The 12700-nt window shown below is 36.7% G+C and overlaps 1 protein-coding gene across 2 annotated transcripts in view; it reads left to right on the forward strand.

Annotated features, from left to right (window-relative positions):
• KCTD5 (potassium channel tetramerization domain containing 5) overlaps positions 1 to 11930 on the forward strand; it is a 32136-nt gene extending 20206 nt beyond the window's left edge. For both annotated transcript variants that reach the window (XM_064726040.1, XM_064726041.1), the window contains one exon: positions 5812 to 11930. In XM_064726040.1, the coding sequence (XP_064582110.1) occupies positions 5812 to 5841 (30 nt within the window). In that variant the 3' untranslated portion in view covers positions 5842 to 11930. The remainder of the gene's footprint in view (positions 1 to 5811) is intronic.
• The last annotated feature ends 770 nt before the right edge of the window (positions 11931 to 12700 follow it).

The following is a 12700-nucleotide window of genomic DNA, read 5'->3' on the forward strand; positions in this document are numbered from 1 at the left end:
AATTTTAGTAGGTGCCAGAATTATGTTGCATCCTTGATGTAATAGAAAATATGGGTCAAAAATAAGTGCTAAAGACAAAAACCAAAAGCTAGTTGAGACTGAATTACAACTGTGTAAATGGAGTAGCGCTAAGAGAGACTGTCTTAGACGTCTTCATTAGTGTGATGCTTGGTCATTATTTCAGAGAAGAGAGCAGAGCATCATTTGACCACTGTGATGAATAGTGATTACTGTTAATTTTGGTTGGAGGTTCCTTCCTTTTGTCCTGGAAGAGTTAAGCTGTTCCTAGCAATTAATAGGCGATACTTGAAAAGTAATTCTATTATATATTAAGTTTCTAAAAGATCAAATTTTTGTATATAGGTATATGTTGTGACTGGGAAAAAAAGGAAAAATCATTTATTTTTTTCTTGAGAGGTTTCTGACAGCTGTGTTCAGGCGTCTTGACTCGGGAGATGTTGTCTCCATAGTTCCTCTTAGCAAGCATTATCCTCTCACCTCAGTAGTGTCTGACTTGGTCTTCATGAAGTTCATATGATTGAAATTCTGGGATCCACCTTTATATACAGAATAATATGTTCATGTACTGGGACTGACTTACAGGAAACTCCTCCTATTACTTTTACAGCAGATTGAGTTAGAGAAGAAAAAAAAAACAAACTGCCAATATGTATTTTTTATTGACAAGCACTTCAGTTTTAGTTAACAGTCCTGGATTTTCAGAATGGGAGAAAGTATCTTCTGATAGCCATCTAATCATGCTTCACCTTCATTCCTTCTTAGGGACTTGTTTTTTCTGTTTTCTTGTTTTAGTTAACAGCATAATAAGTTATAGACAACTTCTGTGTAACCTTCTAATACACCCAAACAAAGAAAATTCATCTTAAATGGTTCCATTGGCTTTTACTGGTAGCCATGGCACAACCAAAAGATAATCTGTATTCCCACAAGCAGTATTCTCTTTCAAACCACTTTATGGACCTGATTGTTCCCTTCTATCTGCTGACTTCAGGATGTTTGGAAGAGGAAATTGTCATGATATCTGTTACGTTCCTTCTTGAAATGGTCAGCTGTCATACTTTTTTATACAAAGAGTGGAGGTCCCAGGTGAAAGTAAATAAATGTCATTGCCACATGCTTCAGGTGTAAGTGGAATTTACTTTTTTGCAGCTCTGACTCACTTGCAATCTCTTCTTTTCCCTTCCTTCTTCTATACGTGCTGCATGCTGCATGACACTCAGAGTGAGGATGAAGAAACGGATTACGATATGAATGACTCAGATTAAGTGTAAATGTCATGGTGAGCACTAGCTGCCCTAGGATTTTAACCAGATTCTTTTCTGCCCCATCCAATTCCCACCCCCACTAGTGCTGTCCTTCAGCTAGTCCTGGTGGTGTGTGTGTGTGTTTGTGATTATAGTTGTGGCATGGTTGGCAAAGGTAGAATTTGTGTTCTGGATATTGCTTCTTTGACAGAATAATTAGTGTTGCTTTTATAAACTGTATTGTGAGTAGTACCTGTAAAGCTTTGCTGAGAAGCAAAGTTCTTCATGTAGATTCTAGGGCCAGTATTGCTTTTCATTCATTCATTTCTTTCTTATTTTATGTGCACCATCTTTTCTGTCAGATAGGCTTTTTTACATGTAGAGGCGTGTGATACAAGCTCACTGTATACAGTTTCAGTAAGTGTCTGATTTGGCAATAATTTAACAAACTTGAGTGAAGTGCAGCATAGTCCAAAGGTGGTCTTAACTGATAATTTTGAAATAAGGATTTTCTTAGTAAAGATGTGGCAAGTATAAGTAAATAGTGTGATCTTGGTGCTGCAGTGGTATTTATCACAGAAAACAACTCTGGGGAGGGATCCTTTCCGCTATAGTTTGACATCTGATTGAAGATCAAGTTACATTAAAAGTCACAAGTGGAAGAGCACAAAAAAAAGCTGCATCTGAAAAAACAACTTAGGCACTTTTCCTAATGTGTCTTTAAGTACTATTCATATTTATTCCACTCTCTAGTTTCTAGAAGATAACATACCATTGAATTTTCAGTGGTATGGTGTGGGTGGTCACTTGAGCCTGTATAAATTAAAGATATTTACCATCACATGAGAATACACTTTGGCTTCTTACCTATACACCTGACCTTTTTAGCTGTAAAGCAGCCTTAACACTTATCTCTGAAGTTTGGACAGTGCTGTCAGACACATGGCATGATTTTTGAGGTTGTCTTGTGCAAGGCCAGGATCATTACTTAATGATTCTTGTGGGTCCCTTCCAGCTCAGGATATGCTGTGATTCTATGAAGTCACTGCACATGGCTGGAAAAGAACTTATATTATTTTCTGAAATGATGCGAACAGAAGCTACTGCTTTTGCCAGGTCTTCAGGAATGGCTGAAAGGAATCAGTCAAATCTGAAGTTTTATTGAAACAAAATAAATTGGCACTTTGCTGGAATTGAATATTCTTAAGCTGCCTGAGAGGCAAACAGTCCTTAAAACACATTTCTAGCAGCAGCAGCCTTATTTTGAGTGGGAAGAAATAGTTTTCTTATTCTTTTGCCTAAGAAACAATCACACTCGGGCCCCTAGAATATGAGAGTTCATTCAGCATTGTTTAGAATTTTTAAGCCAGCTTTGGATCTGGTGCACCTATAGGGAAAATAAAACAGAAATATGAAAATAAGGAAAATCCTCTATACAGCTTATCTGTACTAGAGTTGGTACAGTCCCCAGTATCAGTACAGACTGGGTGATAGATGGATTTACTGCAGCATTGCAGAAGACTTGGGCATACTGGTGGGTGAAAACCTGAATTTGAGCCAGTAATTCTTGAAGACTAGAAAGCCAATTATCCAGGACTGCAGCAAAAGATGCATGGCCAGAGGTCAAGGGAAGTGATTCTCCCCCTCAACTCTATTGTCATTAAATCCCACCTGAAATGCTGCATTCAGCTCTGGGTTTCCCAGTACAAGACCTGTGAGAGTGGGTCCAGAGGAGAGTCACGAAAATGGCCTGCATGCTAGAATACCTCTCCTGTGAAGACAGGCTGAGACAGTTGGGGTTGTTAGGCCAGGAGAAGACAGCCCTAGGGCCAGTGTTACTGCATTTCCAATGCTTAAAAAGCCTTACGAGAAAGATGAAAAAAGACTTTTTTACCAGGGCTCATGGTAACAGGACAAGGGGTGAGGTTTTTAAACTGAAAGAGGCTAGCTTTAGATTGGATATAATGATTAGCATATTCTTTACCGTTAAAGTGGTGAGACATCTGGCACAGGTTGTCCCGAGAAGCTGTGGTTGTTCCATCACTGGAAGTGTCCAAGGCCATGTTAGACAGGGCTTGGAGCAGCCTGGGACAGTGGAAGGTGTTCATGGCAGGGGTTTTGAATGAGATGATATTTAGGATCCTTTCCAACCAAACCCACTCTTGTGAGTCTATGATTTCCCTTTCAGTAGAGGTGAAGGTTACAGAAGAAGCATCAAGAAAAGTGTGTTAAAATATTGCCTAATGTAATAGAATTTTCTGCTTTATGTTAGGATTCCTGGTTCAGTAAAGTGCACAAAGTTCAGTGTCCCGATCTGGCTCAGCTTTATCTTACTGCATGTGTTCCTGATACTACATAAAATAGTTCTAAGGCTATTAATCCTGCAAGCACTCTTCCAGGAATGAATAAACTCAAATGCTTCATATTAAATCGGAAATATTAACAAAATTAATAGATCCAGTATTATTTTCTAGTTGCACAGGTATTTATTTCAGCCATGTTTTTGTCTCTGATGGATATGGTTTCACTTACTGACTCCATTTATTGCGTCAGACTGTTATCTTCTGTTGTGGGCATCTACTCCAGCACTTTGTTCTCTGCTCTGACTGACAGCAAAGACTTGGGGAAGGAGTTTAAGTATGAAGCATTTATGATATCTGCTCCTGATATATTTCCCCAACTTCCAGTGCAACTCAGTCTGTGAATTTTTTCTTCAAGCCTTCGTCTAGGTCATTTTGTGGAAGCTACAATGACACTGTAATACCCTGACTTGGTGTCAGTGGTACTATCTTTCATAAGTTTATCTAGTCCCTTTGGCATGTATTAACGAGCAGTTGCTGAGTAATTTATAGAGCCTGGTTCTTCCCCACAGAATTCACTTTTCTCTTTCCTACAGTTTCATATGAATGCTTTTTGCTTAGTACACATAGTCATGTGTTACATTCATGAATTATCTTCATGAAATAAGAGGGTTTTGCTTCTAAAATGTACCTTAAAGCATGATATGACCAGTGGAAAATTACTTTCTGTATTTTGGAAATTTTTCAAAATAGTTACGCTGACATCTGGCTTCATAACTTCAAAACAATAATGCTGAATTTGAAATGAAAAACAACTTCCTATGCACAAAGCTAGATCCAGGTGTAGGAGGGAGTACAGTGAGCAAATGATAAAGTAGACTTTTAATTATTTGAACTAACACCACACTGCCTCTGAACTGTCCCTGAGTTACACAAATGGTAATGGGTGTTTCATGAACTCCAGCCTTTAAAAAATCCCATGGAATTGGGCAAAGTAGGTGAGACTTTGCTTGTCTTCAGTCACTATGAAAGACATAATATAATGGCCATTTAAGCAATATTAAAAGGAAACCAAATATCTCAGATTTTAGAATTTAAAACCATACTTGAAACTGTTGTGTGAATCAGCTGCCAGCCTTTACCCTAAAAGCACAGACACTGAAGTGTTTATGTGTGCTGGCAGATTCTGTGGGCTGGAATGTGCTACTGAGTGTTTGTTGTAACATCAGGCTACACAAAGATCATAATAAAAGGAAAATCCATCTTGAGAGAAGCTCTGCCATTGTCTAGGGATTGTGCCTTAGCTTTCTTTCAGCTTTTGAAATAAAGAGCCCTTCCTAGTACTAAGAAAATTACCAAGAACCAAAAGAAAATGAAATATCATAAGACTTTTACTTACAGATTAACATTCTTAAGTACTTATGCTCAGTACGTTTGAAGCTTTGCTTAATGCATTGTTTGCCTTTTGTCATGATTGGTTCTACAGCCTACTGACACAGTTCTAGAGTACTATTCCGCCCAACAGTTCACCTCAGTATTGTCAGTTTAGAGCAGCAACATTAAAATTTAGTTGCTTGAACAGTCAGTCCTAAAACTTGGATCCTTTCCTCTGTGGAGGAGGCAAAATAAACTGAAACAGAAAATGACAAAGATAGTAAAACTGGAAGTAAAATGGTTGTTGTTGATTTAAATCTTGCTAGGTTGTGCTTGGCCTTTAAAAACTTCTTGCATCAGTGCACTCAATGTGACATTTCTGCACATTTTGATTTGCTAGTTCATGTTTTCAGTACTAATTTATGGAACACAGTTTGTATCTGAAACTTCAGAAGGTTAAGGACATTTTTCTGGAACAGGAAAAATTAAGATTAAATTCAGTTCTAGTAAAGTACCCAAGTTAATTTACCACATAGGACCTCAGGATCTTCTGAACTAGGTTGAGGTGCAATGCTTACTTTTTGCAATTGTCAACTCTTAAGTCTTATTAATGTATTAATGATTTATTTTAATAATACTCAATTCCTAGCAGTGTTTTGCACCTGTTTTAATGGTATTTGATAGTAGACATTGTACATATCAATCTGTCTTTTTTCAGCTTTAAAGCACAGATCCCAGGAATTTCCTCGAACCAGGTCCCTGACACATTACCAGTTATTTAAAGTAGTCATTATGTTGCTCTTTGATCTCCATGCTTTAGGAATGACATTGAGCTAATTTTCATTTATAGAATTTTTATTGGTCTATTTCAGATTTTGCAAGAACGAGGTTCCAGGATGTGAAGACAGTATTGAACGGTGACAATTTTTTTCTTTATTCGAAGATCCAGTGAATTGTCACACTGAAGAGGCTTGGCTGCAAAAGAAAAAAATCTGATTTAGACAATTTTCTGTTGATCTGGGTTCAACCATATTTGCCTATAAGCTGGTGTCAACTTCTGGAAGCATTGCAAGATTACATAATGGGAATAGATGGTGTGGGAATGTGTGTTAAGTTTTGGTTGTAGTGCATGGTTGTGCTTTCTTGTTGGCTTATTGACACTGGTCATTTGAAAAGAAATGACCATGCACTCATATTTTCCTTGGAGACATGTAGCACTTAATGTCTGGTGCTGGATGACCCAATGTTGATCAGTTTGGAGACCTTTTCCTACTAATCATTGTAAACCTTAAAAGGACAATGTAATTGGTGCTACACACACACACACACATACACTTAGACACACATGCACACACACACACACAAATGTTAGCCCAGAAACGCAAGTATTTGGGCATATGTTGTTTCAGAATCAGTGTCAGCCCCAGTTGACTGTATTATACTGCACATTCCTTATGGTTCTGTGACATAATCTATTATGTAATAACAGCCTAGGAGATCAACTGAAACTAGCATGTGTAAAAGTTACACAACAGAGAAAAGATTTCTCTGAAGGGTGTATATATTGACTGGATGTATAGCTTATTTCAATACCCAAAGGGAAGACTAAACTCAGAGAAAATGGCCTTCCTCTGAGTTATTCTTGATGTTCTCTCTGTTAAACAGTCTCCTGCAAAAGTTACGCTCCAGTCCTGGTCACATGCTTGAAAGTGGAATCAAAATTCACTTAAAATGACCAACTGAACATTCTGTTTCTTTGGAGGTGTTTGTACTCATATGTGTGTTTCTGCTTCTATAAAATGCCTATAAGCATTGAACTGTGGATTAGGGTAGAGATTTTTCTAGAGCTGAAGGTTTTACAGAAATACAGCTGGCTAGTCCTAGGTCCCTGTCTCTATGACTTGGATTAAAATCAATCTTAGTGTGAACATAAACTCATCCAGTTGAAAAACCTGATTACTTTGGATATTCAGGATCCCTGTAATCAACCTTTCTCTTTCTATACAGTTTCAGCTATGCAGTTAAGAACAGTGTTTGAACAGAATGTGGTTCAGCTTTGTTAGTTTGTCCTTGAAAAAGGCTAATACACAAGACACGCACTGTTTTGAGCGAAATCTTTAGCACATCTTTAAAACACTTTACAGAATGGACAGTATAAAACTTGGCTTCATTGACTCATGGAACCAGTGGAAGGGAGTTTCAAAAAGCTACAAGATGGTTTTAAATTCTAAAGACATTACAGTTTTCATTCTTAGTAATTTCAGAATTTTTGCATATACTGTATACTGATTTTCAAACACCCAGGGTCTACTTTTTTTTTAATTATTATTTGATTTTTTAAAGGACTTAGACATTGATAAAAGTTTGGCAAAACAATTTGTAAGAAACATTTCTACTAAACAGATTAAGCAATGGGCTAAATGTTTTGTCTGTGTGCCTAATGCTTGAAAGGATTTGTAATGCATTTTGTGACTTGGATGTGGTCTGCACGGGAAGCTGCTGGCCTCTCCACAACACATAAAATTTTTGTCTTTTTTTAAGAAGTTAAAACTGAATTTAATTTACTAAAACTCTAATTGTGTAGGGGGAAATGTTTATACTTTTATACTTTTTTAGGTACCCATATTTTATCAGCTTAAATTGAGCACAGACATGTCCCCTAAATAATGACGGATTATCTTGTGTATCTGAAAATAAGCATAACAATTGTCTGTGTTAACTGCATATTAAAACATTTCCTCTGCTGCAGTAGTCACTGTGTTTTTAAGCAGTATGAGTCCACCAAGATCTCTGAGCTCCCCGGTTCATTGCAGCCAACCATGTTACTTGTTGTTTTCTTGATGTGCTCTACAGAGTAATTCAGCATTGATCTAAGTGGATTTTAATGCCTAAAATACCAGTTTTACCGTGATCCTTCTGATTCAGCATTTCTGTTGCCTGTCTTATTAAATCCAAAAAGGACAGACTATTTAATAAAGTGAAATTTTCCTGAATGACATTGGCAAAGCATGAGTAACAAACTGAGCAATCTGAACAAATTTAGAGTGTGTAAAAGAGTGGGTTTTTTCTAAGTATGGGGGATTTTCCCCAGCAGAATATTTTCAGTTTTAAAACCTGCTTCTATGCTGAGATTACCTGCAGTTTAGTTTATATTGTATCCCTGCCGTAGCTAATTTTAGGGAAATGAGTGTTTAATAATTTTTTGCACTTTGTTTCCAGTATCTCACACAGATTTTAAGAAGGAAAGAAAAGAAAGAACTTTAGTAGGCAGGTACCTTGTAAATTATTTTAAATACACTGTCGTTTGAGACCACCTGAACTAACTACTTTCCTGTTCTTGCTATTGTCATTATTGCTTTAATTTTTGTGATCATGCAAGGCTTTCAGATAGATGGAAATGCTCTCTTCAGCTTTTTTCAAGGCATTAAGAATTTATCCCCAAATAATTTTGTTTCTTTTTGTTTGACTGTTGCAGTTTCAAATAAAGTAATGCAAGGTAATTGCAAGAGTCCAATCTCCGTGACTAGGCTTGGCAAACATTGCTTCATCTGTTAAGCTCTTGCAAGGAGGAAGCAATGTACCTATGCAGTTAAAACTGGATTCCTTTGTTCTTTTTCTGCTGTTTGGAGAGAGTACCTACCTGAGAATTACCTGTGACTGTGCAGAGCTGAGGGGTTCACTATCAGGCTGGAACTGCAAAGCTGTACTGCAGACTGCTTGAACTTAACTCTGGACATACACAGCTCCTCTGTTGTTTATTCAGAACAGTATTCCAGGTTAGAACTTCAGATCCTGAGCTTGAACAGATCATAACAGAAGGAATAAAACAGGAAATGAGAGAGATGAAATTCTTTAAAGACATTTACATGTCAAACTTCTTGCAAAACTTGTTTAAAAACAGAAGTTCAAATTTGCTATAGCAATTTCTTGCTTTGAGTTAGGAGACAGCAGATTGTTGGCCTTAGGTTTTCTCAAGAAGCTATTTTTTCCTTTATTGGAGATGGTATTTTTATGTTACATGCTTTTGACTTCTTCAAGCGGCAGGTGAATCAGAATTTGTCTACAAAGAATAAGTAATTCTGAGGCCTCAAAGACATGGATGTCACATGGTCCATAATAACTATCCCAATGTATACTCTGACTCAGCAGCTCGCAGCCCAAAAGTTACCTGGTATTTTGTCCTATTTACTGTGGGATTTCCATGGATTACATTTACTTGCATGTTTTTAATCCCAAAGTAATTTAATTGTCTGTCAAAGACTTGATTCAATTTAGAAGCTTTTTTTGAATCTTTACTAAAGTTTCCATCAATACAGTCATATACTCATAAAAGTTGGAAAATGTACTGTTTTTTTCAAACTCAGATTTCTTGTAATGATAAAAGTTCCTTTCATCCTGCATTGTAGCATTAGGAGAAGATATTTCTTTAAAAATGACTCTCAGTGAATCCATCTGAATTTTTTGGTTTGAGATTTTCTTTAGACACTAGCTGTGTAGCTCCATTTCTAGCATTGTGAATGCACAGTTATGATTGATTAGAAACAAGACTATTTCCTGCAGATTCAAAAATTGAATCAGTCTCCTGTTTTTCTGAGAGAGGGATATTTTTGGCATTTTTTTCAGGAGAAAAATGAAAACTGGCAGATTAAACAAAAGGCAACGTAATTGCAGGCATGCAACTAAGGGAACAAGTCTGCTGAGTATGGTGATAACACTATCAGAAAAGTGCTTCTCATAACAGAACGCTATCCTGTGAATGTCTGTTGAAGTTGTTGATAGTTGTCAGTCTCTGTTTAAGCTGTAGAGAGCTCCCACCAGCAAATGAACACACATTAGTTACAAATTTTTATTAATATTACAAAAATGAACTTTGAGTGCAAAAATGCAATAGTATCTGGTTCAGTGGAATTAAATGGAATCCGGATTGTAATTACCCAGGTATATTGGAATGTATTCCTTGGGAAATACTGGGAGAAGAGTGAAGTTCTCCTGGGCTTTTTGAGGAAGATGGAAGTCAAATGAAAGCCTGAAGTCTGGGGTTTTGTTCCCTTAAGATGTGATAAAATCAGAAAGTGCCATTCTCTTAGTTTTTATTCTCTCTGTCACCTCATCAAAAGTTTCAAGTTCTTCAAATTAACTTTTTCAATCAGCCCTTGAACTGTAGGTCTTTTGAAAAGAGATGAAATTTTGTTATGCCTTTAACAGCATCTGTTAGCTTAAGAGAGTAGGGTTAAAACTTGAGTGGTCATAGGAACAGTCAGTGTCTTTTCTAACACAACAGTTTTGAAATACTTAAGCCTAAGGATGATGCCTGTTACTTTGTTGTAATTTAGACTGCAGCTGTTTCCAGTTTTGAGGACAATCTTAGGCTCAAGATTGGGCTTTGTGTAGAATTAGTGATTCTTTAAATAGTATGAATATTCAGTTTAAAAAAAACAACCCGGAAGGCTCTCTGAACTCAGTGTCATGCAAGTTTTCTTTTGTTTCAGAAAAATCAGGAGCTGTCTTTAAAGGCTTCTTAATGAACAGAGGCTTTAAAGGGCTAAATAGATCTTATTGTCCAGTTTACCTAAATGACTGTCAGCAGGAACTCTCCATTTTCAGAGCAGAAATGCTAAGGGCTAAAATGCTTTCCAGGGCTAATTTGAGGTTCCAGAGACATATAATACCTAAAAAACAACTAGTCTGTTTTCCTTTCAACTCATGGACAGAAAATAATTTTTACAAATCTCTGAACCAATTGCAGATCTGAGTGTTCCTATATGGCTTGGATTTTCAGTATCCAGATCTTATAAGGGCACACTAGAGAAGGCAGGACACCTACCCTCCACGTCATTATTACCTTGGCTGAAATCTGTTGACTTTTATGAACAGCACTGGCAATAGAGAAGCTTTGAGGAAGATTTTGCCCCAGGAAATTGTCACAGAATATTTCTGTGCAACTTAGTTGACCTTTACTTTAGTGATGTCTACCAAGGCATAAACTTCTCAAACGTTCATTGAGTAGATACTGCTGCTAGTATAGCTTTCTACAGGCGTCAGAGGGTTCTCCTCAGGATTTTGTGTCTTAATAAGTACTATAATGAGAGAAACTTTTTTTAAAGGTATTTTGCTACTTTGGGGGTGAGTGGAAGGGGAAGAGGTTCTGTGATAGTGCTCTTCTTGCCTTAGAAAGCTGAGTCTAAATTTTGATCTAAGACCTGTTGTAATTTTGAGGCCTTGTCATCTGAAATGAGTGAAGAGTAAGAGTAAATGTATTTATTATGTACATGATTCTTGCTGCTTTTGAAGATTTTCCAAAAGCTTATGCACAACTTTACTCACATTAACTTGGCTCATGTGTACTTGCTAGAATGAAGAAAGTGCGAAGGCACTTGTGAAAGGAATGTTACCAACCTCTCTACTGGAACTGAAACAAGATCATCAAACAGAAGGAGTATCAAATGGCAGCTTTTTCCACCTGCTTCTGCCCTTAACCTTACCTCAACTTAGCTATGAGAAATCAAGTTCCTATGCACTCTTTAGGATAACCTACCCAATTCAACAAATGTTCTTTTTTTTTTTTAAGCTTTTCCTCCGAGTCACTGGTCTCAAAATTAGTTGGGCATCACCTGCTTAAGTTGTGCTTATACCCAAGTGGCCATACTGGCAACGTGTAATTTCCTGGATAGTGGATTAGCAATAACACTTTATTTTGTGCCAATTCATTATATCTGAAGTGTTCTTACTGCAGCAAAATTTGAGTTATGATTTGGTTTTAATGCACTTGCATTAACCAAAACTCATAGCACAGACACAGACAAGAAACTGAATTCAGGGAAATTTCCCTGGAAGAATATCTGCTAGGGCTTCCCAAGTAATTTGAAGATGGTTACAGTTAACCACCACTTTCAAAACAAATGAAATGTGTATGGGTATTTTTTTAACTTCCTTTTCATAACACTAGTGTATTGTAAACTGCATGGAATAAACCTGGTTTTTCCCTTTTAAAGTGTGCTGTCTTACATCGTCTTTTCTAAATGCACTAATTGATATTAATAGTGTCATATCCTGTGAGAATTCCTAGTTTAGCACTTCAGATGTAAAATGTAGTTACATATTTGTGTAGTGATTCAAAGCATTAATGCTTTCTCCTTTGTAAAGGAGAAGTATCCTTTACTGCTGCCCCAAAAAACTTAGTCACGAAAGTTAGGTCTATTCAGATATATATCAGTTGGGAAATTATTTTCCTTTGCAGTTGCTGTGACATGCTGATTTCTGTAGGAGGAAGTAGTTGTCTCTTTTATGGATATATAATCACATGAAAAAGTTTTAAGTAATCACTTTGCTTACCTTTTCTTTTGTACAACTCAAAAACCACCCTGCCTAACATCAAAGATCCTAGAATCCACTACTTTGCTTTTTAATGTAATTGCTTCCTTTGTTTGAAAAACTAAGCTAATGGAAATTGATGCTTTGTAATAAGGCAAACATATAATAAGTTGTAAAGATAGAAATGGCTGAAGGAAGTAAATTATTTAACTACAAAGTACAGGTTGTTGAAATTATCCAGGAAATTTGACAGCTGTGTCCTCCATAACTATAGAAAAGTTTATAATTGCGTATTAGTATTGAGAAGACCACTGGACAGGTCTTAAATTCTGAACTGCTAGTGAGAATTTGAGAAGCTAAGACCCTAGATTTTTAAATTTCTAAAGGCTCTGTAGTTACAAATGAAGTGAATTTCATCTTAACAGTTTAGTTGGTTTTAAGTGCAAAGCA

Source organism: Zonotrichia leucophrys, chromosome 14, assembly GCF_028769735.1.
Source record: "Zonotrichia leucophrys gambelii isolate GWCS_2022_RI chromosome 14, RI_Zleu_2.0, whole genome shotgun sequence".
Taxonomy (NCBI): domain Eukaryota; kingdom Metazoa; phylum Chordata; class Aves; order Passeriformes; family Passerellidae; genus Zonotrichia; species Zonotrichia leucophrys.